The following is a 23,082-nucleotide window of genomic DNA, read 5'->3' as shown; positions in this document are numbered from 1 at the left end:
GATCCTTTTCAATAATAATATGACGAGAATGATATATAATGAACACAAAATTTCTTAAAATAATACCATGAAACTATATACTATAATATATGAGCACTAACAATATAATTCCAAAGCCATAACATCTAACATACGGTAATTTATCACAAATATACCATACTACCACATAGACCGGTCAAGGGATCTGCCAATTTACAACTTGCATGGTATTGTCCTCTCTAGTATGCAGTTTCTTGGCCCATGGGCAATAGTCTCACCCATACCCTCAATGTTTTTCTTTCCCCCCATGAGCAGCAGGGAGAACACGTCACATAGGAACTCTTTTGCATGTGGTCTTTTGGCCCTATAGGCAGCAGCCTCATCCACACACAATCAATGAACCTCTTCCCCCCATGGGCAGTAGAGAAGAACACATCATCCAAAGTGAAAGGGTACTGACCTAGATCTGACACCATTGTTACAAAGATTACGAAAATCAAATCAGGTAATTACCGGAAAATCACACATGGCATAAGGTTAAAACAACATAAAACTCACACCGGGAAATTACACATGGCATAAGGTTAAAACAATATAAAACTCACAGGTTACATGTACTTCAAATACATAGTTTATATCTGAGTAGTTTAAACACTTCCACAAAATTTGTAAGGTTTTCAACTTCATTCTTGTTAAAAAGATTTTCTATCAATTTCCCAAATAATACAAGGTAAGATAAATTAGCATCTTAATTTTCCAATATACCATAAAATCCATGATTTCCTCATTAAAAATTAAATAAAAGATGCTCATATTTTCCATGTCAACAATTCATGCATTTCCCCAAATGCAATACTAAATATGATCATGTTTCATATATAATCATATGGGTCACAACACAACACTTTTTAAGAAAATATAGTTCTACAAATAATTTTTCAAAATGTGTTTGACCCAAAAACAACTTTTATACAACATGGTTATTTTCCAAAAATCCCATTAAAGTACTTACCTTACAACCTCAAAAAGCTTAATTCTCCAAGATCCAAAAGAAATTTGGTAGAACCTAAACAATATCAGGCAAACATATAAAAATAAGCATAGAGCTTGAAATTGTATCTAGCTACAGATTAGGAATTGCCAAATAAGCTCTTGATTGGGAAAGGCTAGTACTTAACCTCATCAATAATGTATCTCACTTCCAAAGTTTCTCAACAATTAATTTACAAGGCATGGACTCCATTATACTTATGAATCATCCAAGGTATTATCTCTAACATCAAAACCTCAACAATTTATAAGTACTTCCCACAATATTTACACCACATCAACAACAAGAGACCCATGATACTAAAAATCATAATATCCTTCAAAACAAACAATTTGAATATTTAACTAGCTCCAAATAATCAATAAAAACTATATTCACCATTTATTTCACATCAAAAAGCTAGAAAACCAAAACCCCTAAATCTTCATCACTTAAATGACCACCATTGTAGAAACTATAAATTCACTCGGCAAATAATTCCACCAATACAAAACTCATACATATAAACACATAAATATTAGTTTCAAAGCTCATAAATAACATGGATATCATTATCAAAGCTTAGATAAACATAACCTCAAGCAAAAGTATAAAACCCCTAAAAAAGATTAGAAATTTTTACCTCTAATAAAATATGTGAAGGTGCTTAGAAGTTCCTAAAGATTTTTCGATAATCCTGTGACCTACTGGAAAAATGATGGTGGATATGGTGGTATGGAGTGGCACCGGTGGGAGAGTATGAGGGAGTGAAGAGAGAAGCGTGTGTGTGTTTGTGAGAAAGAGAAAGAAAACTGATGAGGAAGATAGGTGGCCCGCTGAGAGAGGAGAGATATTTGTGTGAATGAGTGGTGGGGGTAATGGGTTGGGTGGGGCATGTGGGACCCAAAACATTTGTCCATACTTTTTTTTTTAATAAATTTTAATTGGGACGTTACATTATGGGTACCTATTATATGTTTTTGGTTTTGAATAATAAATATAGGGAACCTCAGATGGTTCAATACTTGTAGCTTGACATGGCTGGCCCATCACTTTACACACAAATTGTTTAATCTAATTATTTAACCAAGTGATTACTTAGATAAATTATTCAGATCTAGGTTAACACATTCATCTCATATCATGTAAAGCAGTGCGGAAAAATAAATAACACACGATATGATAGCCCAAAAAAACCAAACCGATAAAAAACTTGGGAATGATTTAACTTAGCTATCCTCAAGGTAAAATAGATCTACTATAAAAGAATTGAAGTTTTGCAAAAAGATTTAGACCACTAATATCTTAATGCTACCTTGAGTAGAAAACTTATTACCGTAACCACGTGACAGCTCCGAGTCCACGGATTACTTCTTTTCTAGATCCACAGCAACCACAAGTACACCCACTTGTGTTTTTTTTTTAAGCTCTTGAAATAGCAACTGAAGAAATCACCAAGTTCTTGATATCAATCTTGATCTTGATAACCCTAAGTATGTATGAAGGTAAACACCTTTAGATCTCACAAGAGATTCACATATAGTATCAAAGACTCTAGAGAGGTTTTGGGTACAAAACCCTAGATCTACAAAAGAGGCACACTCTTCTCTCTCTGAAAAGTCATTTTTTTTTAAAAATGTGCTTAGGGTTTCCTTTATATACTAGAAGAAATAGATCTGAAACCCTAATCCTTAATGGGCTTGAACTGTTGTTTAGGCTTAATTAAAATTCTGCAGATACGACTCTCGATCGATCGAGCCTATTTTTTTGATTGATCGAACCAGACAGATTTTGAATTCTTCTTTTTGCAGCTTGTATGTTCTTGAATTTTGACTTGAATCACCTTGACTCTAGGAACTATAGACTCTAGGAATTATATCTAAACAAGTTTGTGTTCATGATTTGTCAATTGTTCTAAACTTTTAGAACTTAACATAATGTATGGAATTTGGCTTTTTTATGGATGCTTATTTTATTTAAATAGATTGAGCAAATGTAGACTCCACAAACCATGACAAAAAGGAGAATTACCCCCACACTCCATATCAAAATAGATTGAGCATATGTCTCCTTAGGAGGCTTTATGACCATTGTGTCCTGTAATTTATGGATTCCCAAGATGTTACTCAATAATAGATTGAGGTTACAACAAAAGAACAAGCTTTTGAATTAGTAATGGGAAGAAAACAAGAAGACGTACGATATAGGTAACAAGAAGAACAGTAGAAAAAATTACTAATGGCAAAAGGAGCTTACTGTAGCTTACATCTAAAAATATCCAGAAAAGGGGAAAAAATGAAAGAAAAGTATGATTTTAAAAGGGATTCTGGGTTTCATTCTATTTGTATATGCTGAGAAAAATAAGGCAAAAGAAATGGATTGACGAGCTTGTGCTTGAAAAAATCATATCAATGCAAGCATATTCTGTTACGGATATTGGAAAAAAAAAATCGAAAAAAAGAAAGAAATATGGTAGAGGTATCATCGAGTCCATATCTCCCACTATTTCTACCAAAAAAAAAGAAAAAGAAAGTCCATAATCTAATTCATCGTGTATAGCTGTCCATAAATCATAGGATAAAAGAAAGGAGGCAATTTCCAGGAGACCCTAAAAGTGAAGAAGTTTCTAGAAAAAGGGAATAAAGAAAACTACTCCTCTCTTCAATGGCATGGAACATGTTAATGGATGCTCATAAGGTAATTGTTAATAAATAAATTTAGGAAAATTTTGACATTACTTATACAAGAAATATAAAAAAATGTTAAAAAAATGTTTGCCTTTTCTTCTCCATAAAAAGTTTCTAAAATATATTTTAAATAAATGCCCTTAAGGCATCCATTAACTTTTCTCTATGTTTTAAAATGTGCCCAAATGTAATCTTCCTTGAAAGTTGATAAATAATTATTGATAATTTTTCTAACTCATCCTTATCTTAGTTAAAGAGTCAATGCCCTTCATTTATTAAAGTTTAAATTAACAATGATAGTTTTAGAAATTATACTATCTTTTAATCTTTTGATAATCTTTATATCCTTTAATTTAAAAGACATAGACAGGAGATTAAATAATATTGCCTTAAAAAAAAAAAGATTTTCTATAAGATACCAAAAATATTAGGTATTTTCCCTCCAACCTAGATGTGGCAAATGGACTGGATTAGGTCAATCGAGGGTTTGGGTCCAAAACATGTCATCATGAATGGGTTAGAAATGGGTTGAGTCAGTTGGTTGGGTTGATTTGTATTTTTTCACATGAAAAAAAAAAATCTAGAAAACATGTATTTGCTACTTAATAAGTTATGTGACAACTTATTTGGGTGAAATGCATTAGCCAAGAAAGAATAAAAAAAGAAAAGAAAAAGAAATTCACAATCTTTAAAAGTTATTTTACCAGGATTTGTAGAAAACACAAAAGATCCATTCAAACATTTCAACCAAGCCTAATAAAGCACAATGAAATAAAATTCGGACTTTAAATTTCTTTGCTTTCACCATCTGGACTATTTGGCTAGGCCAAAACACACTAGTTTTCACAGGTCAAAACATCCCTCCACATATCCTAAGAAAAATCTATGTCCCATATATGCCATTGAATTCTATTACTTAAGTAACATTCTATCATCATCTATACATTCAGCTAAACTCATAAACATATTTTGGACACCAGCAAAATGACCTTTCATAACTATTGACTCAGAGAGAAGTCCAAAGGTAGTCCTAGTAATTCAGGAGCAGGTGGCATCATAAGAAACTACAATGGTGAATGGCTATGGGCTTTCTCTATAAATTTAGGAAGCAACAATAATACAACAACTGATCTCTGGGAAATCCGTGAAGGATTAATACAAGCATGGAATCACGGTTACCGACATGTTTACCTACAAATTGATTCTCTATTTTTAGCTGCTAAAAGGGTAAGAAACCCAAACATGGAATATCCTCCCAAGTATACTAACTTAATCTTGGATTGCAGGTTACTCCTAACTAGGCCATGGGAGGCCCGAATTTGTCATATTTGGAGAGAAGCCAACAACTGTGCTGATCTGTTGGCAAAACGGGGAGATTCTCAAATGGAGAGAGAAATATTCTTATATGACACATGTCCCACCTTTTTGTTGAAATGTCTGTACTGGGACTCTTATGGGTTTTGTGTCATCCCGTGATGTGTGTTGCAAATAAAGCTCAGTATAGAGCTCGTGTTGTGCCATAGTTTGTGTGTTGTAGTTAAGTTTTTGGTCGTATGTTTGTTCCTATGTAGTTAGTCTGACTATTGTTTTTGTAAACAGGAGTCTAGCTACCCTTGTAAGTCTGGAGTTGGTCTCTTTTGTATCACGTCGTGTTCGTGTACCTGTGTTTTTATTTTTATTTTTTTTGATGAAATACCTGTGTTTTTATTTGATTAAATATCCCACTTTTATACCCAAAAAAAAAATCCATTATTTTATCGTTAAAATATTCTCACGGGACTAAGTGGGCAAGTGGCTTAAGTGCATATATATATATATATAGTTTCCTCATACCGTGTTATAAAAAATTTATATTACTTTATATTATAAATAAAAATTGTATAGGAATTAAATGTATACAATTTTCAATTTTTTTTTGAGAAACGTTTTCAAATTATATGTAAAAATTATATGCGAATATATATATATATATATATATATATATATATATATATATATATATATTTGAGAAACATATATGAATATAACATGGTGCAGCATATCCTTGCAATCAAACAAATAAATATGAATAATTATGTTGGTATTCATAATTCAGTCCAATTCAGTCCATTTTCGTCCATTCAATCTAATTCAGTCCATATCGGTCTACTTTTATCTTATCGATCTATTTCAATCCATTTCGATCCAATTATGTCAATTTCAGACCATATAGTCTACTTCAGTCTATTTTGGACTAATTGAGCCTTCAATTGATTCTTTTTATAGGTTGAATTTTTAGTTTTGGGTTGAATTTTTTTTTTGGTTAATTAGTATGAAACTTTATTCTATTTGGGCCAAACTCTTTAATTTGGGATTAAAAAATATAAACAAAATATATATTAGAAGTTAGAGATATGAGTCTTATAAAAACAATAAAAATGATAAATATTCACAAGATTACCTTAAAATTAAAATTTCAATAATATAGGTATTACACTTATATTGAAAAAGAAAAAAAAAATGTTATAATTCTAAATTGATGTGATAATTTAAATTAAATGTAACATGTGTTTCATGGAATTAATGAGAGTGTATACTATTTTTTAATATTCTTGGATATATTCAAATTAGTCAACCTAATACTATGATATATGTGAAAAAATTCCTTTTAATAACATCTTCTCCATTTATATAAAATAATATTATAATTATGTACTTAATTTTTTTTAAAAATTATGTGTGTGTGTGTGTGTCACTATGTATTGTTATAGAAAACAAAATACATTATATTTGCATATATTACATAAAATTTATAAAAATAGAAAATACTTTTATATAACCTACAAATTTTATATTTTATTTTTATAAAATAATTATATTACATAATTAGTTGGTCAAGATGAATATTAAAATATCATAATTAGTTCTGGTTAGCACTAATAATTATGATATTTTAATATTCATCTTGACCAACTCAATTACAACACTATGCACTTCAAAAAAGATGTGTTACAACTTAGAAGTCATTTTCAAAGAATTAATGGGGGAATGCCTGACAAATATTTTCTATGCCGGAGATGTCAAAATAATCCAAAAACTCGCGAGCATGCCTCTTTTCACATGCCCTTGTGCAATTCAATCTGGTAACTTCAGGTTAATCTATTAATTTCAGCTCATTCAATTCTTTGTCAATGAGCCATTAGTTGAACATGCTTTTATATCCTGACCAGCATTTGGGGCTTGATTAAAATGAAGCAAAACAGTTTACTCTCTTCTCTGCCATCTGTTGTGACAATTATTGCTGGAACCAACTCATGTTTGAAGGTATCGTCATTGATTCTGTCTGATTGGCAAGAAAATTAATCATACGTATTTCTCTTATCTCATGTAGCAACTGTTGAGTTACACGTGTGAGTGAAATCTCACATTGAATAATGATGAGAAAGATGAACAGTTAATATAACATAATTGAACATATACTCGTTGTGCTTAGATCATTTAGATTAAAATGTGTCTCTATATGTTATATTAAGAATTAACTATTCAAGGAAACTCCCTAAGATGTTTGTCTCCCCAATAACAACAATAAGATCTTTTAAATAATGCATTTTATGAATGTTTTCATTTAAAAATTTAATAGTAAAAATAACATTTAAATGATAGTTTACAAACTAAAAAATTTACAAAGTTACATTAATGATTAGTTTCACATCAACAACATAATAAACAAATTCCTAATTATTTTTTAGTAATACTGTAGTAATTAGTACAAATTTTACTATATATAAGTCTTACAAATCTATATCTATATATAATATTTAAAAGCTAAATTGTATTATTTGTTGATGATACACTCCTTTTGAGCAACATTGGCATAGCATTTTCGTCTACTTTAGTCTCCATTCACTTCGGTCCTTTTGGTCCATATGGTCTACTTCAATCCATTCACTTCGATTTCGCTTCGGTCCATTTCGTTCCGCTTTAGTCCATTTACTTCGGTTCATTTGATCCACTTTGATCTACTTCAGTCAATTCGGTCAACTTTGGTCAATTTCGGACTAAGTGGGTCTTAGATTGATTCATTTTGCAAGTTGTATTTTTAGTTTTGTGTTCAAACATTCATTTTTCCCCCCTTAATTTTTGGGATGGAAAAGGTATGAAATTTTATTATATTTAAGCGAAACGCTTTAGTTTTGGACTAAAAATTACAAACAAAATAAGCATTAGAAGTTAGCACAACTAATAAACTTGTCCTTAATTTATATGTTCATCCATACAATCAATTATTTAAGAGTTAACACAACACGAATACGACTTATGAAATTACCACCTATTGGCAAAACAAGTATCCACAACCCGTTGAAGGTTGGTAACATTGGTATTTCTTGTATAAGTCACTGTAGCCTAGAAAATTATTGTATGATAGTGGCTTGGGATCAAACTTATCATAAGAACAAAAAGATAAGGAAAGTATCGTGTCAAATACACATAATGACATATGATTAGGCTGTGAAGCAATTAGAACTTCCATAGGGATTGTCATACTCGATGTACACTAGACAAGTTCCCTATAATAAGCCATGTAGCTGTAGCAGAAAGGTTTCAACTCAAAATCATTTTGGAAAACTACTATGAAAAAGCATAATTAAACCAAGTTCAGAGATTTTATATGATGCCTGTATTCTGCTAGTCCTTTTTACTCAGGTGTTTTAGGGCACAAAATTGGTGCTCCATACCATGATCAAGCATATATATATGCATAAAATTTTTCAATAAAAAATCTCCTCTATCAGATTATATTATTTAATGAAAAAAAAATTTTCCAAACTAGGTTGTAATGAATTTATGAAAAATGAAAGAAGCATTGAAAAAAAAAGAAGATGATTTCTTCCTCAACGAAAACAACAAAGTGAAATGAGAGCATTCATTGATAAATATTACGTAGTTTTTGAAGTTATGAATAAAGGGAACAATGGTAAGTCCCCACAAATCACAATGAATTCTTGCTAATTGGTAATCGCAGTTTCTATCCACTAACAAAAAGGGCAACCTACAAAATTTAGCGGTTTTTGCAATTGCTTTCACAATTTTTAATCTTGTTAAAAATCAATTTATTCTCCTTTAATTCAGAAAATCCACTACTTTGCAATTAAGGTATCCACCAAGACGTTGATATCAAACTTCATTAACAATCCGCTGTTTGTTGTAGAATAAATCACCATATTCATATTGTGGGTTCAATTCATACTTGAAACTATCACTTTCTTTATTGCCATTCTTTATCAAAAACTCTTTACTAGTCTTGCTACAGTCTTGTTTCAAACACAACATATATTTTTTTAATAATTTGCTAACGTGGCATATTATGTACCCATTTGGGTACAGCTGAAACCCAATGCGTCTGTGTTTCAGCGGGTTTTTTTTTTTTTTGACCAGCGCCTCGTGCACTATTCATGAGACATGAACAATGGATTAAGACAAATGGACAGTATTTTGTGAATGTGAACAGTAATCGAAAATTATTTTTTTATTATTGTTTTCAATTTTCATCAAAATAAGTAGTATCCAAATATAAGTGTTAGATAATTACTTGCACAAGTTATTACTAACGTCACTTTTATATCTTACACTCATAACTTATTATTTCAAGTTTTCAACCAATTGTGAAAGAAAGTTATATTTGCTATTCAATTTTGAATTTTGAATCCATGGTCATCTACTTTTGAAATAGGCGAAAAACTCATTTTCATCCCTACATTTTCACACGATTCCCACTTTGGTCCATAACTTTTTTTTCCACCGCTTTTAGTCCTTATCTTGGAAAATGCGTCTCATTTTAGTCCTTACCGTTACGTCAAAGACGGAAATTGTACACGTGGCATACAAAAATATTAAAATAATAATAAATTTTTTTTATTTTGCATTAAAAAATGTCACGTCAGCATATAAATTAAATTTTTTTTATTAATTTTAACTAAATAAAAAAATTAAAAACAAAAGAAAAACAAAAAATAACATCAATCTAGATCTAAATATGTTTTGAATAAGAACAACAAGAAGACAAACCCAGAACACAAAATTAAAATCCAAAACTGAAAACATACACAACAACGACAAGACCAATACTAAGAGCTTCAAAATTCTTAAATTTCTTAATGTGAATTCCTCGTTGCTCAAAGAAAAAAAATTAAAGCAATATTTAAACTTTTCTTTTGCTTTTGCATCTTTCTGCTCAGCTTTCTAGGCAACCAAACAGATTCAAAAGCAAAAAACAAAAAAATTCCTCAAAACCCTCACCACTCAAATTCCTCACTTTTTCTCTGAACTTCTCAACTCTCAGGCCGACAAAACAGATTCAAACACGATTTCTCTCTCTCACTCACTTTTTCTTTGAACCTCTCAACTTTCTGAAACTCTCCTCTCTCATCTCTTTGCTTCCTCGGTGCTTGTGGGTTTTGTGTGAATTTTCTTTGATTTTTTTTTTCTGTGGATTTCTGTGCATATGGTGTTGCCGTGGTGGTGGGGTGTTGTTGTGGTGGTGAGGTGGGTTGTTGTCGTGGTTGTGGGGGTGAGGTGGAGGGCGTGGGTTTGTGGATCGGTGTGGTGGAAGTCTGGGTTTGGGATCAGCGTGGTGGAGGCTTGAGTTTCTGGATCGGCGTAGTGGAGGGTGTGGTCGGCGTGGTGGATTGGCATGGTGGAGGTCTAACCTTGATTTGTATTGATCAACGGTTGAGTATGCTTTGGGTAGATCGATGTCCGTGGGTTTTTGTGTGTTAGATCGGTGGTGGGGACTGGGGTCGCGGGGTTTTTTTTTTTGGTGTTTGAGGGGGGTGTGTGGTGGTGGGGTGGTGGGTGGGTGTTAGAGGTGGTGGTGTTGGCCTTGGTGGGTGGGTGTACCTTGCTTTGTTTTGATCGGCGCCTGAGTCTGGTTTGGGTTGATCGGTGTGCGTGGGTTTTGGATGTTAGAGGTGGTGGTGGTGGTGTGTGTGTATCGGTGGTGGGGGCGGGGTCGCCGGGTTTTTTTTTTTGGTGGTTGCGGGGGTGTGTGGTGGTGGGGTGGTGGGTGGGTGTTAGAGGTGGTGGTGGTGGCCTTGGTGGGTGGGTGTACCTTGCTTTGTTTTGATCGGCGACTGAGTATGCTTTGGGTAGATCGGTGTCCGTGGGTTTTGTATGTTAGAGGTGGTGGTGGTGGTGTGTGTGTATCGGTGGTGGGGACTGGGGTCGCTGGGTTTTTTTTTTTTTGTGGTGGTTGCAGGGGGAGTGTGTGGTGGTGGGTGGGTGTTCTTGTTTATTCAGATTTGGATCCTTTAATTTTGTGATCTTATTTTTTTGGATTTTAATTTTGTATTCTTAAATTTGGGTTTGTGTTTTTGTTCAAGACATACTTATATCTAAATTGATGTGATTTTTTGTTTTTCTTTTTGTTTTTAATTTTTTTATTTAGTTAAAATTAAAAAATTATTTTTTTATAATTTATATGCTGACGTGGCATTTTTTAATGCAAAATAAAAAATTTATTATTATTTTAATATTTTCGTTTGCCACATGTATAATCTCCGTCTTTGATGTAACGGCAAGAACTAAAATGAGACGAATTTTTCAAGATAAGGGTTAAAAGCGGTGGAAAAAAAAGTTAGAAACCAAAGTAAGAATCGTGTGAAAATATAGGATGAAAATAAGTTTTTCGCCTTTGAAATATCCTTAATAAATAAATGAATAGAAAAGAATTAGTCTTCTACTTCTAGATATTTTATGAGGTTTATAACTATCTAGATCCATGGATAAAACTGGTCCAGATGCAAGTCATCAAGGTTTCGTGTGAAATTAATGATCGGATAAATGTATCTATAAAAGTTTTGACTTTTTTCCCTTTTGTAGTCCATGTTAGAGCCTTTCAAATCTATGTTTTTTTATTGGGTCTGAGTTCAGAAGTGATATTTTAGACTTGAAGTTGACAAGAACAACAAGCCGCGTAGAGTGTCGTTTTCAGTTTTCACCCAACAATTTTTTTGGTCATCGTCAGCAGCATGACGTGAAATTCTCAAAACGTTAAATAATTTCAATGTATTTAAAGATTTGTTTAGATATAGTTTATTTTGCTAAAATTAAAAATTTATTATTAAAAATATTATAAATAAAAATAAAAATTAAATGAAATAGTAAAAAAAAAATGCGATAATAAAATAAAAAAATACGATAAAATTTATAAATAATAGCAAAATAAACTAAAAAATGAAATAATTTAAACTTCTAAGTGGTATTCTAAATGGAGGCTAAGTCTAAGTCATGGAAGTCATTTGCGCGTAAACTATTGAGATTATTATACGTACGAAGTTGTCAACTTCAAGCAATCTTCCATGGTTGGTGGAGTCAGGTGTTGCTTCCACCAAGCTTCGGAGAAGGGTAGAGACCAGGGAATGAAGAACTGAAACACTTTTTATATATATATATATATATATATATATATATATATATATATATATTCCGTTGTTGTTTTCCTCGTTGAAATTTTCTCACATGGGGCCAACTGGCCAAGTGGATTAAGTTATATATGTAAGTATTCTCCACAACATTTTTCTCTTCATTTCTTTTCTATCAATCGCCACTAATCTACCATTCAGCAACAACAACAACAAAAAATCGCCACTAACCTACCTTCAGGTACGGGTACCTGTCTTTTCTCTATCTCATGTATTTCCAGTTTGAATGTTTTTATTACTAGTTTTGTTGTTGGATTTCATTATGTGAGCCTTTTTATACACTGAAATTGTATATATGCTTGTTCCTCTTTTAACTGAAGAAAAATGGATTCCAGTTGGGTTTATTAGAATTTGCCGTTGTTGGGTTTATTAGAATATAGAATATGCCGTTGTTTTTCTTTTGAGCTATATATATATATATATATATATATATATATATACTCCTCAGCTAACGAATTTCTTCTAAAATTTTTGAGACTAGGTATTGAATCTATTGATTGGTTTCTGATGTAAGCAATGCTTCTGTGCTGTTTCTTGCATAAATTTCGGGCCTTGTTCTTTCCTGTGATTTCATTTATGTTATCCTTTTATATATAGAACAAGTTTGCATGTTCCTTTTATGTTCCCTGAAAAAGACTGATCTTCATATGAGTCCATCAATGATACAACATCACCGTGTGGAAAATTGCACTCAATTTATTAGAACTTTTTGAAGTATACATAATACTATCATTCACGAACACACTCCTAGGCACTCATACTAACTCTCACTTTCTTGCTTAACAGTTAACACAAAAGGGTTCATCAAGCTCCATGGTTAAGCCTACCACTTTGAAACTTCTAGCTTCCTAGGATCTTTTTCATGGCTTCGCAGCTTCCTTTATAGCACAGCTTTTAGGTAACTCAAAACTGTGGTAGAGTTTTAAGCAAAAATAACAGCACTGTGTAAAAGTGATAATTCACCAATTACAATCACACATGTTATCAAGTTGTGACAAGATTCTAAAAAGAAAGGTAGATCTTTGTTTAGAAAATGAGTAACCTGTGCATATAAATATTACCGTTTTGACTTACTATTTTAAAAGTCCGTTACTATTTGCAAGTAATTTTTTTTTTTTTCCTTTAAATGGCAACACTTAATAGCACTCCCTTCTCAGAATTTCGAAGCTTGCCTGGTACGGTGAATCAACTGAAGCAACGCGAACTACATTGTGCAAGATAACGAGGAGAATCTAACAAGCAATTTGGTGCATATATGGAAGCGCTCAAAATGATGAGGATTAAGGTTAGGACTGGTTTTCTAAACACCTTCAATATCGAGAATATGGAGAGGTTTAGGACATTCCTGAAGAGGCATGGCTTTCTAAAAGACACGTGGCCTTCCCAACCTGAGCTTTCACGTCATGCCGTCATGGTTGCACTACTGAGCTGTGCGCTTTTCTTCTTCTTCGACATTATGCACACGCTTAACGATGACAATAGCATTGTTTGGTGGTCTGTGCATGTCTGTTTGTTTGGATTCTTCTATTTTTTTCTACAGCCTTGGATCAGATTCTTTTCCCAGCCATTGATAGGGAAACCAAGCTATTCCAATTTCTATAAGTGGTAAATATAATTAATCTTGTGATAATTTTGTTCGCAATTAATCATGCATACATACATGTGTATATAGGCGACAATAGTTAGCTGACTTCGCAATATGCCCTTCTCTATGTATGTGCACAGGGAAAATTATTTTTCCCATATTTGAAATTGATCTATTTTATGATCTAGATTAAATATTACTAATCTAAAATTGTATGCCGTGTTATATACACATCACTTTGTAAACGGTTAGATGCTAAAAATAAAATTTACTAGTAATTTTTGGAAATTTACTTTTGCAGGTATGTATCCTGGCTTTTAGTAGCAGCTGTGTATCATCTTCCTAGTTCTCAGTCAGTGGCAATGTCTATGAGAATGAATCTTTCTTTGTTTTTGACAACTTTTGCCTCTTCTATTATGTTTCTTCTCGCTTTCCACTATATTTATAATTGCCTCCAATATATTATTTCATGTGAGGCTCGAAAGTGGCCAGACATTTGGGCCATTCTCCAATTTTCTGCTGTAAGTCCCTAAGCTACTTCTGGTATCTCTACTATGTTCTCCTATCAAGTCATAGCTTTTTCCCTTTGCCATATAAACTCTAAATAATTTTTCATGCTTTGAAGGCTGTGAGTATAGCTTGCTGTGTTTTCCTGAGTCACTGTAGAGAGAGACCGCTTGAACAAGGGTATTTGAAAGACAAAGTCTGCTCATCTTGGCTTGCTCCGGTTGAGTCAGCGAGTGAGTATTACTATCAGCTTTTTTGTATGTTGGACAATTATGGGAGAATACACTATTTTTATTGCAAGGTACGTATGTATATTTTGGATACTTATAGAGGAAACTGCTATTTTTATTTCCTTTATTAATATACATTTTGGATTTGCAGCTCTTTTATTCTTACTCTATCATATACAAATTCTTTTCTGTTTTCTCAGCTACCTAGCAGTGAGTCACCTGAGAGTTCATCGGACAAAATCTCACTCGTCTACTCGTCTTGGGCTACGTTTATAGGCCTTTACATTGCCAATTATGTAGCAGAGAGGTCATTAGGGTGAGTAATATTAATATGCTTGATTTTCTATCATGCAAAGCATAATTTTAATTGTTAAATTATAACTGACTGAGTGCTTCTTGTGTTCTTATGGTCAGGCCAGTCGAAAAATACAAGAAGAATAAGCAAACCAAACCTGATTTCTTTGATATGGTTCCTTGGTATTCGGGGTATATTTCTGTCACCTTTTTTTTTTCTTCCTTTTTATTTAAATTTGTTTGCTATTCCAAACATGAAACACCCCCTAAATTTGTTTTTGCTCTGGTGATGTGATGGCTATGTGTTGCAGTACATCAGCTGATCTATACAAGACTGTTTTCGATCTCATGCTATCAGTAACTGTCTTCCTTGGTCGCTTTGACATGCGTATATTGCAGGTGTAATTAACTTTTTAAGTTTTGTTAATTTTTTCTTAGAAATATATTAGCCCAATATAATAGGTCTAAGTCCAATTCTTTTAGTCTAGGTTTAGCCTATTATATATATTAGAGTGTAGTATAAATCTTGTATTACAATGAGTTATAACATGTGTATATATAGTGGATTAAATCCTAAATTAGAAGTGAAAAGTTTGTTTAGACCCCTTAAACCACAATTAGATTAACCTAGTTAACAAGCCAAGTTATTACTTAGTTCAAATTCCAGATCTAGGTTAACACAATCATATAATCATATCAATATAAAGTGCAGAATATAAAAACACAAAAATATGATGACTTAGGAAAACCAAACCGGTAAAAAACCTGGGGAGGATTTAACCTAGCTATCCTCAAGGTAAACCTAAATCCACTATGAAAGAATCGAAGTATACAATAGCGACTTAGACCACTAACATCCTATTGCTACCTACCAGTAGAACTTACTAACACGATCATGTGCAAATTCCGAGACCTCGGACTCTTTTTTTCTTGAATTCTCCAGCAACTACAAGCACCCCTGCTTGTGTATCTTTAAGCTCTTATGGCAGCAACTGACTGATCATCAAGTTCTTGAAGCTATCTCCTTCTTGATAATCTTAAACTTGTGCGAAGGTAAGCACCTCTCAGATCTCACAAAAGATTCACACAAATAGCAATATGAGCAACCTCAAAAACGTGACTAGGGTTTATATTTTATACCTAGGGAAAAACATAAAACCCTAGATGTCATATGGGCTTAGGGCTGAGTTGGAAAATCTGCAGAAAAAACAATCTGCATGACTTTCGATCGGTCGAGTCTAATTCTCGATCGATCAAGTTAGACAAAAATGCACAGTAACTTCTGCAGTTAACTCGATTCCAACTTTACATAAATCACATACTTTGAGCAAGTCTAAAACACACCTAGACACCTGTTTTGATCATAGTTTGCCAACAATACATATTAGAGTTCTAATATATTAGTTCCTAAATTCTTAGAACCTAACAAGAAGGATTAGGCTTGGGGTCTATTACATTGAACTAATATATCTCTAACACTTTTTTTTACGTAAAAAAAATTAATTTCTAAGTTGTTTGAAAGTTTGGGGGGGGGGGGGGGGAATTTATCTTGTATTTGGTTTCACAAAAAATTCTATATTAAAATTATCACATAATCAAAATACTCAATGGACAAATTAATAATGGTGGAAGTGGAACAGATGAGGGGGGAAGGGTGGTGTAAGTGCACAATTGCACCCGAACTCAAAGATACGCGTGAGCTTAGGCCCAATGAGCCTTAGACAATAAGATTTGTAGAGTGTGGATTTGAAATCTAGGTTCGGGATGTTGGAAATTTAACTAATAGACCAGAGTGTTACAATCCGTGCAAATGATGAACAAATATGACAAATAGATCTCCTCGGACGTAAGCCGAGGACGATTCGTATAAATATTCTCTTTCTAGGCCAATGTGTACAATCCTTAGCTCCTTTTTTTGTTTAGCAAAAAAGTGGCGATCCGCTTCTCTTTCCTCTCTGACCTCTTTATATACTCCTTCTTCACTGGCTCCTCCACGTGTCATACAAATTTTCACCTTAGATACTTGTCCCATCCACTACCTTCTTGAAGTCTTCAAATAATATCAGGGAGGCTGAACCCTACTGTTCAGAGGCCATTTCCCCATTAATGCGGCTAAGAAAGTAAATGCAGGGTCTTTAATGCGGAGGTAGCAGCCTTTTTCCTAGATATTTATCTCACGTCCTTGCATCTTAGAGGGTCCTTGGATTACCCTCTTACCCATCAGTTTTTCCAGGATCCTGCCTTTAACTTCCTTGGCAAATCCCAGGATCTTCGCCAAGCCCATCTGAGGAGACATTCATCCTCGGACAACTCCTCGGACGTCTGTAGTGTAGGCTGACTCGTGGGCTTAGGGGTCTAATGACAAAAACAAACTAGTACTAATTGATCAAGCCCACAACCCATTTGTTTATTTAATAACTCTTACCCCCACAAGTGGCACATGGGGTAGTTGGTGGTGATGATTGTGTGAGAGGAGGAAGGAGGGAGGTGATGATGGTGTCATAAAGAAGATGATAAAGATAATAATTTAACTATTATTTTAACACATACTTGATTTGTAAATAATTTGTGCTCTTAAAAACAATAAATTATTTTCTATAATTTCATTGTAATTTTTCTTTGAGCATGAAAATAATGTTTGCAAATCGACTAGTATTTTTTGCCCCAAACATTGAAAAATTAGGAAAATATACTCAATAACTTCATCCTGAGACAAATATGGAGTGTTAAAAGGTTTTTGGAAATTAATTGTATACTTAAGTTTCTTGTGAATTGACTCTATGATGTGAAATAACTAAATAGTGTAGTTGAAAAAGTGACCCCCTTTTAAGTATTAGGATTTATGTCTATTTTTTTTAGAATAAGGAAGGACATTGAAGATTTAGTCTTTTTACCAATTTAAACATACACATGATGGTACCACATCTTATTCAAAATTCTTACATATGCCAATAAGTACCTTTCTTCTTCTAATTTTTGTAGGAAAAAAGAATATATATATATATATATATATATATATATATATATATATATATATATAAAGTAATTTGTTTCCACTTCCTTCCATCTTCAGGCGGCAATGAACCAAAATCAAGTCGAGCCAAAAAATAAAAATGAGGCACAAGCTGGAATTCAACAAGGCGATTATTTATATGATCATTTTAGTAAAGGAAAAGAACTGTGGTTCGACTTCATGGCTGATACTGGTGATGGTGGGAACTCAACTTATGCTGTGGCACGTCTACTTGCTCAACCCCAAATTAAAATCGACTCAGCCCAAAAGGAAAAATACAAAATCGATTATGATACCTTAAAACGTGGAGACTTACTACTCATTGGAGGGGATCTTGCGTAAGTTGACAATACCTGTTTATCATTCCTAATATGACAATTCTACCTATATGATCATGGGTCTCTGATCATAATTGCCAATTTCTTCATTTCAAAAGTTTAAATTATTAAGAAATTATAAATTTAATCATAATATTCTAACACTTGGTCATTTTGTTACTATATACTTACTATATTTATATATTATTATTTGTCAAAAAGTATGTTGTTTATTAATTTTTGAAACCATTGATTTTATTCTAGGTATCCTAATCCCTCAGAGTTCACATATGAAAGGCGGCTCTTTCGTCCTTTTACGTATGCATTTCAGCCACCATCCTGTAATGACCAAGAACGTATGGTTGTCAACAAGCCTACAGTGCCTCCTGGGGTGTCTAGAGAGCGTAGGCAAGACAGAAAAAGAACCAAAAGAGGAAAACAACCAACATCATATAATGGCCCTCAGTGTTTTGTTATTCCAGGAAACCATGGTTGGTCTTAGTTTTTAGCTTCAACATCTTTTTTTTTTTTTTTCCTTTTAATCAGAAAAAGAGGATGCAATACTAATATTAATATTTTTGTAACGAGTATACATAAAAGGAAAAATGTTAAAAGTAGTATTAATTTTGTTAAAAAAAACTTACAAAATATAAATTGATGTTGCAATAAATATAATTGGTGTCATTTTACTAAAGTCAAAATATATATCTAATTAATAAAGATCATCTTCATTTGAAATGGTTTTACTAATTTCCATGAGAATTTTCATTTCATGTATCAAAAAAAGAAATTATATATATATATATATATATATATATATATATATTTATATGTGCGTGTGTGTGTGTGTTAATGTGTGCGTGAGTGCGTGCTTGTGTGTGTGTATTTTTTTTTTTTTTTTTTTTTTGAGAAGACCATTCTTCATACTTCTTTAAAAAAAACCTTTACAAGTTTGCTTGCATTTAGATTGTCATTTTTTGAGGTAATGTTTTGTTTTGGCTTGACAGATTGGTTTGATGGACTTCATACCTTTACGAGGTATATATGTCACAGGAGCTGGTTGGGTGGGTGGTTCATGCCTCAGAAGAAGAGTTATTTCGCCTTGCAACTTCCTATGGGATGGTGGATATTTGGCCTTGATCTTGCACTCCATGGTGACATCGATGTCTACCAATTCGAATTCTTCTCCAAACTAGCTAGGAAAATGGTATATACATATGTCTACTTACACAAAGCATTGAATTAGTGGATGATAATAATTAATTGCTTATGCTACAAATGCATTTATATCACGAAGTATATGAATATATATTAGGTTGGAGTTTATTACTGCACACTGTGTGCAAACACACACCGCTCTAAATAACAGAAAATGTGACTTAAAGTCACCTTTCAATTATTTTGGGTAGTGTATTTACACACCGTGTACATCAGGCTTTTCCTATGTATTATTATATGAAGTATATGAATATGTATTAGGATTGAGTTTATTACCGCACACTATGCGCAAAAACACACCTCTCAAAATAATTGAAAATTGTGACTTAAAGTCACATTTCAATTGTTTTGAGTAGTGTATTTACACACCATGTGCAACAGGTTTTTCCTATGTATTATTATATGGATGATATTAATGTTAATTGACTTTACCTTGCATGTATAACTATATGTAATTAAGGTGAGAAGGACAGACTCTGTGATCATTATGACACATCAACCAGATTGGCTTCTTGATTGGTATGAGAACGATGATTCTAGAAAAGATGCTTCAGACAAGCAATCAAAAGGAAATAATGTCTCAGACCTTATATATAATATTTTAAAAGAAAGGTGTAGGCTACGAATTGCTGGGGACATACATCACTATATGCGTCACTCAACTGTTAGTTCAAACGAGTCAAATTCTTCTCAGCCAAATAAAAAGAATGAGTCAGTTTATCCCCAACATCTCCTTGTAAATGGTTGTGGCGGAGCATTTACACATCCCACCCATGTCTTTCGTGATTTCAATGAATCTCATGGAGTCTCCTATAAGTGCAAAAATGCTTATCCTTCTTATAAAATGTCAAGAAGGGTAAGTAATAATGAAATTTTATTTTTAGTTGTTCCATTTCCTTTTATTACCAACTTCACATTTTAAAACATTTTCTTCTGCTTCTTGCTTAATACAAGTTATTGATTTTTAATTTGCAGCTTGCATTAAGAAATATTTGGAATTTCAGAAAGGAAAATTGGCAATTTGACTTTATTGGTGGCATTATATATTTTATATTGGTCTTTTCTATGTTCCCACAGGTGAACTTTTTTATTATTTGTTGATTATTCAAATTTATAGTAACTTTTCTTTATACACCATAAATAGGAGAGAGAGATTCAAACTCTAGAAGTCTCACCTGGATTATGATGTCTTTCCTCTTTCTTCCTCTCTTTAATTGAAAGTTTGAAACAACTTAAACAGTTGTATCAAGCTGATTTTTCCCCTTTTCATGTTCTTCTCTAGTGTAAGCTTGACCACATATTTGAAGAAGATTCAACTTCTGGCTTCTCGAGGAGTTTCTTTGGCACAGTGTGGAATGCTTTTATGTACTTGCTGGAGCACTCTTATGTGTCTCTAGGAGGTGCTACACTATTGCTAATCGTGGCAGTTGCATTTGTACCTTCCAAAGTGTCATGCAAGACTCGGATACTGATTGGAGTTCTACATGCTTCAATACATCTAGCCGCGGCTCTAATTCTCATGTTGGTGTTCGAATTGGGTATTGAATTCCTTGTCCGGCAGAAACTAGTAGAAACTTCAGGTCAGTTTTCCTTTTCCCTTTCTTTATGTGTAACATTCACCAAACGTTTTCTTTCTTCAAATTGTTGTAAATTGTACGAAAACTCAATACTCAAGCTTTTCTATTTAGTGATGAAGTTACATATTTTTGTACTTCATGTATTTTAGCATACATAGCAAGTATACTATTGTTGAGATTTGTGGCTGAACTTAGCTTTTGCTTTCTTGGACGGTAGACTTAATGGGATATCTCTACAACTGGTGAGAATAGTTATATATTATATAGAACCCAAAAGAGACAGCCCTAGAATCACTCAACTATAGTTAAAAATAATGCAAATGAGAAGTCAATAAAAGCAACTTTTTTTTTCATCTTGAATTTCAATTAAAGTTTGGATTATCTTTAGTACTTTTTTAATTGGACATGTCTTTTTGTTTTAAATATACAATAGTAAGTGGTAGTGAGTTTTAATCTCCATATTTTATTTAGTTAGTGGGTGACGTGACAGTCTCTCATTAAAATAAAATGAGATTCCAATTAAAAAAGTACTGAAAGTAAGCTAAACCCTTTCAATTAACAGTCACTTATTATCCCATAATCTTTGAGAATGAAACTAAAAAGGTTTCACTACTTTATATGTTGATTTTTTTTTCCTACTTTATATGTTGATTGATTTAGTATTTATGTGACATCTAAGATAGTAAGTAGGTTATGAGTTCTAGTTAATTCAACTGATAAAGTCTCTAATAGTTTAATAAGAGATTTAGAGTTGGTGTCTTGGTTTGATGATAAAGAGCTATCATCATGAGCGAATATCATAGATTAAATCTTTTTCTAAAAAAAGAAGATAATAAATGGGTTAAGGATCTCTTACTTGAGTAACAACAAAACAAAAAAAAAAAACCTAACAAGCTAATAAATTCAACCATAATTTTTTCTTGGTCAGGCTATCACTCTTTGTATCGATGGCACCAATCTATGTTCCATAGGCACCTTCCAGTTCCAGTTGTCATTCAAGATATTATAAAGCGATGGTCTTTTGGGCTTTATCCTGCATGTATCAAGTATATCATGTCTACATTCGATGTACCAGAGGTGAGAAACAATAAGTTCTGGGACGCCAAAGTTTTTACCGAATATTTCTTTAATCTTTTTCATAACTATTAAGGTGGCATATTGTGATTAGTGTTAGTAAAAATAATCTGTGGTGATTTCAAGTAAAAGTAATATTTATCTAATCACAATTTTTCACAAATATGCTTCTTCTTCTTCTTCTTCTTCTTCTTCTTCTTTACTAATGTATATTCAAATGAAATGTATTAGCTCATGGCTGTGACACGGAGCAATGTTTGCAAGAATGGGATGGAGTCTATCTCTCGATGGGGTGCAATCTTGTATTATGCCTCCATCTTCCTTTATTTCTGGGTCTTATCAACCCCTGCAGTCTCCTTTGTATTTGGAAGCTACTTATACATTTGCATCAATTGGTTCAACTTACACTATGATGAAGCCTTTTCCTCACTTAGAATTGCTGATTACAAGGCATTCACTCGATTTCACATCAAACATAATGGTGATCTTGAAATTTTCACCCTTGCAGTTGATAAGGTAAGAAATCAACCTCCTACCCCAGTGCAATTACTTAAACTTACAAATCAAAAACATTCAAATAAATTTATAGACAATCAATTAATTTAAATTAGTAAAGCCAAATTATTTATCGTGGTGCTTGAATTGGAATGGTACTAGTAAATACATGGACAGAATCTGTTTCTTATAGAAAAATGTTTTTACTTTTAAGTTTTTATTTCGTTTCAACTTGTATAATTGTATAAGAACCTTGAACCTAATGAATATGAGAGCTGGATCATTGGCATTTAGGTACCAGAGGAATGGGAGCTGGATCCTAAATGGAAGGGGCAAAGTTCAGAAGAGTTGAGCCACCTTAGAGAGAATCCCAGCCAATGGAAGGCAGCTGATTCGGATCAGGAACCGTTAAAAACTGTTAGGATTATTGACAAATTCAATATTCCACGAAAACATAGTTCTGAATCTCCTGATGACACCAGTGGAAGTGAAACAGAATAATATATCCGATTTCTTGGTCAAATACTTGCTGACTAGGGCCGACGATACCGCAAATAAAGTTTTATAAAGCAGTCCGATACATGATCAATTGCTCAATAATTCTTTCTTTTTATTCA

General features: G+C 32.9%; 1 protein-coding gene and 1 long non-coding RNA gene across 2 annotated transcripts; one reads left to right on the top strand and one right to left on the bottom strand.

The window, feature by feature from the left end:
* Positions 1 to 121: 121 nt before the first annotated feature.
* On the bottom strand, positions 122 to 1,819 carry LOC142608598 (uncharacterized). The gene is made up of 3 exons (XR_012839549.1): positions 1,653 to 1,819; positions 992 to 1,045; positions 122 to 445 (listed from the first exon to the last, which is right to left on the bottom strand). It is a non-coding gene; the product is annotated as an uncharacterized LOC142608598 (long non-coding RNA).
* Positions 1,820 to 13,410: 11,591 nt separating this feature from the next.
* On the top strand, positions 13,411 to 22,966 carry LOC142638269 (uncharacterized). The gene is made up of 16 exons (XM_075812319.1): positions 13,411 to 13,649; positions 14,042 to 14,261; positions 14,366 to 14,484; positions 14,629 to 14,796; positions 14,865 to 14,963; positions 15,083 to 15,170; positions 17,845 to 18,122; positions 18,366 to 18,592; positions 19,109 to 19,308; positions 19,780 to 19,983; positions 20,026 to 20,175; positions 20,295 to 20,396; positions 20,602 to 20,899; positions 21,825 to 21,973; positions 22,202 to 22,486; positions 22,760 to 22,966. The coding sequence occupies exons 1-16, from the start codon at positions 13,411 to 13,413 to the stop codon at positions 22,964 to 22,966; spliced, it is 3,033 nt and encodes a 1,010-aa protein (XP_075668434.1).
* The last annotated feature ends 116 nt before the right edge of the window (positions 22,967 to 23,082 follow it).

The sequence above is a fragment of the Castanea sativa genome, chromosome 1 (assembly GCF_040712315.1).
Source record: "Castanea sativa cultivar Marrone di Chiusa Pesio chromosome 1, ASM4071231v1".
NCBI lineage: Eukaryota > Viridiplantae > Streptophyta > Magnoliopsida > Fagales > Fagaceae > Castanea > Castanea sativa.
The sequence above is the reverse complement of the archived record's forward strand: the minus strand, read 5'-3'. Positions and strand labels throughout refer to the sequence as shown.

What these genes read in the sequence shown, in the direction of transcription:
- LOC142638269 (XM_075812319.1), top strand. Translation starts at nt 13,411, where the DNA reads ATGGAAGCGCTCAAAATGATGAGGATTAAGGTTAGGACTGGTTTTCTA. An exon ending in TTGACATGCGTATATTGCAG is followed by an intron (nt 15,171 to 17,844) that starts GTGTAATTAACT and finishes TTCCATCTTCAG; the next exon opens with GCGGCAATGAACCAAAATCA. An exon ending in TCACCCTTGCAGTTGATAAG is followed by an intron (nt 22,487 to 22,759) that starts GTAAGAAATCAA and finishes ATTGGCATTTAG; the next exon opens with GTACCAGAGGAATGGGAGCT.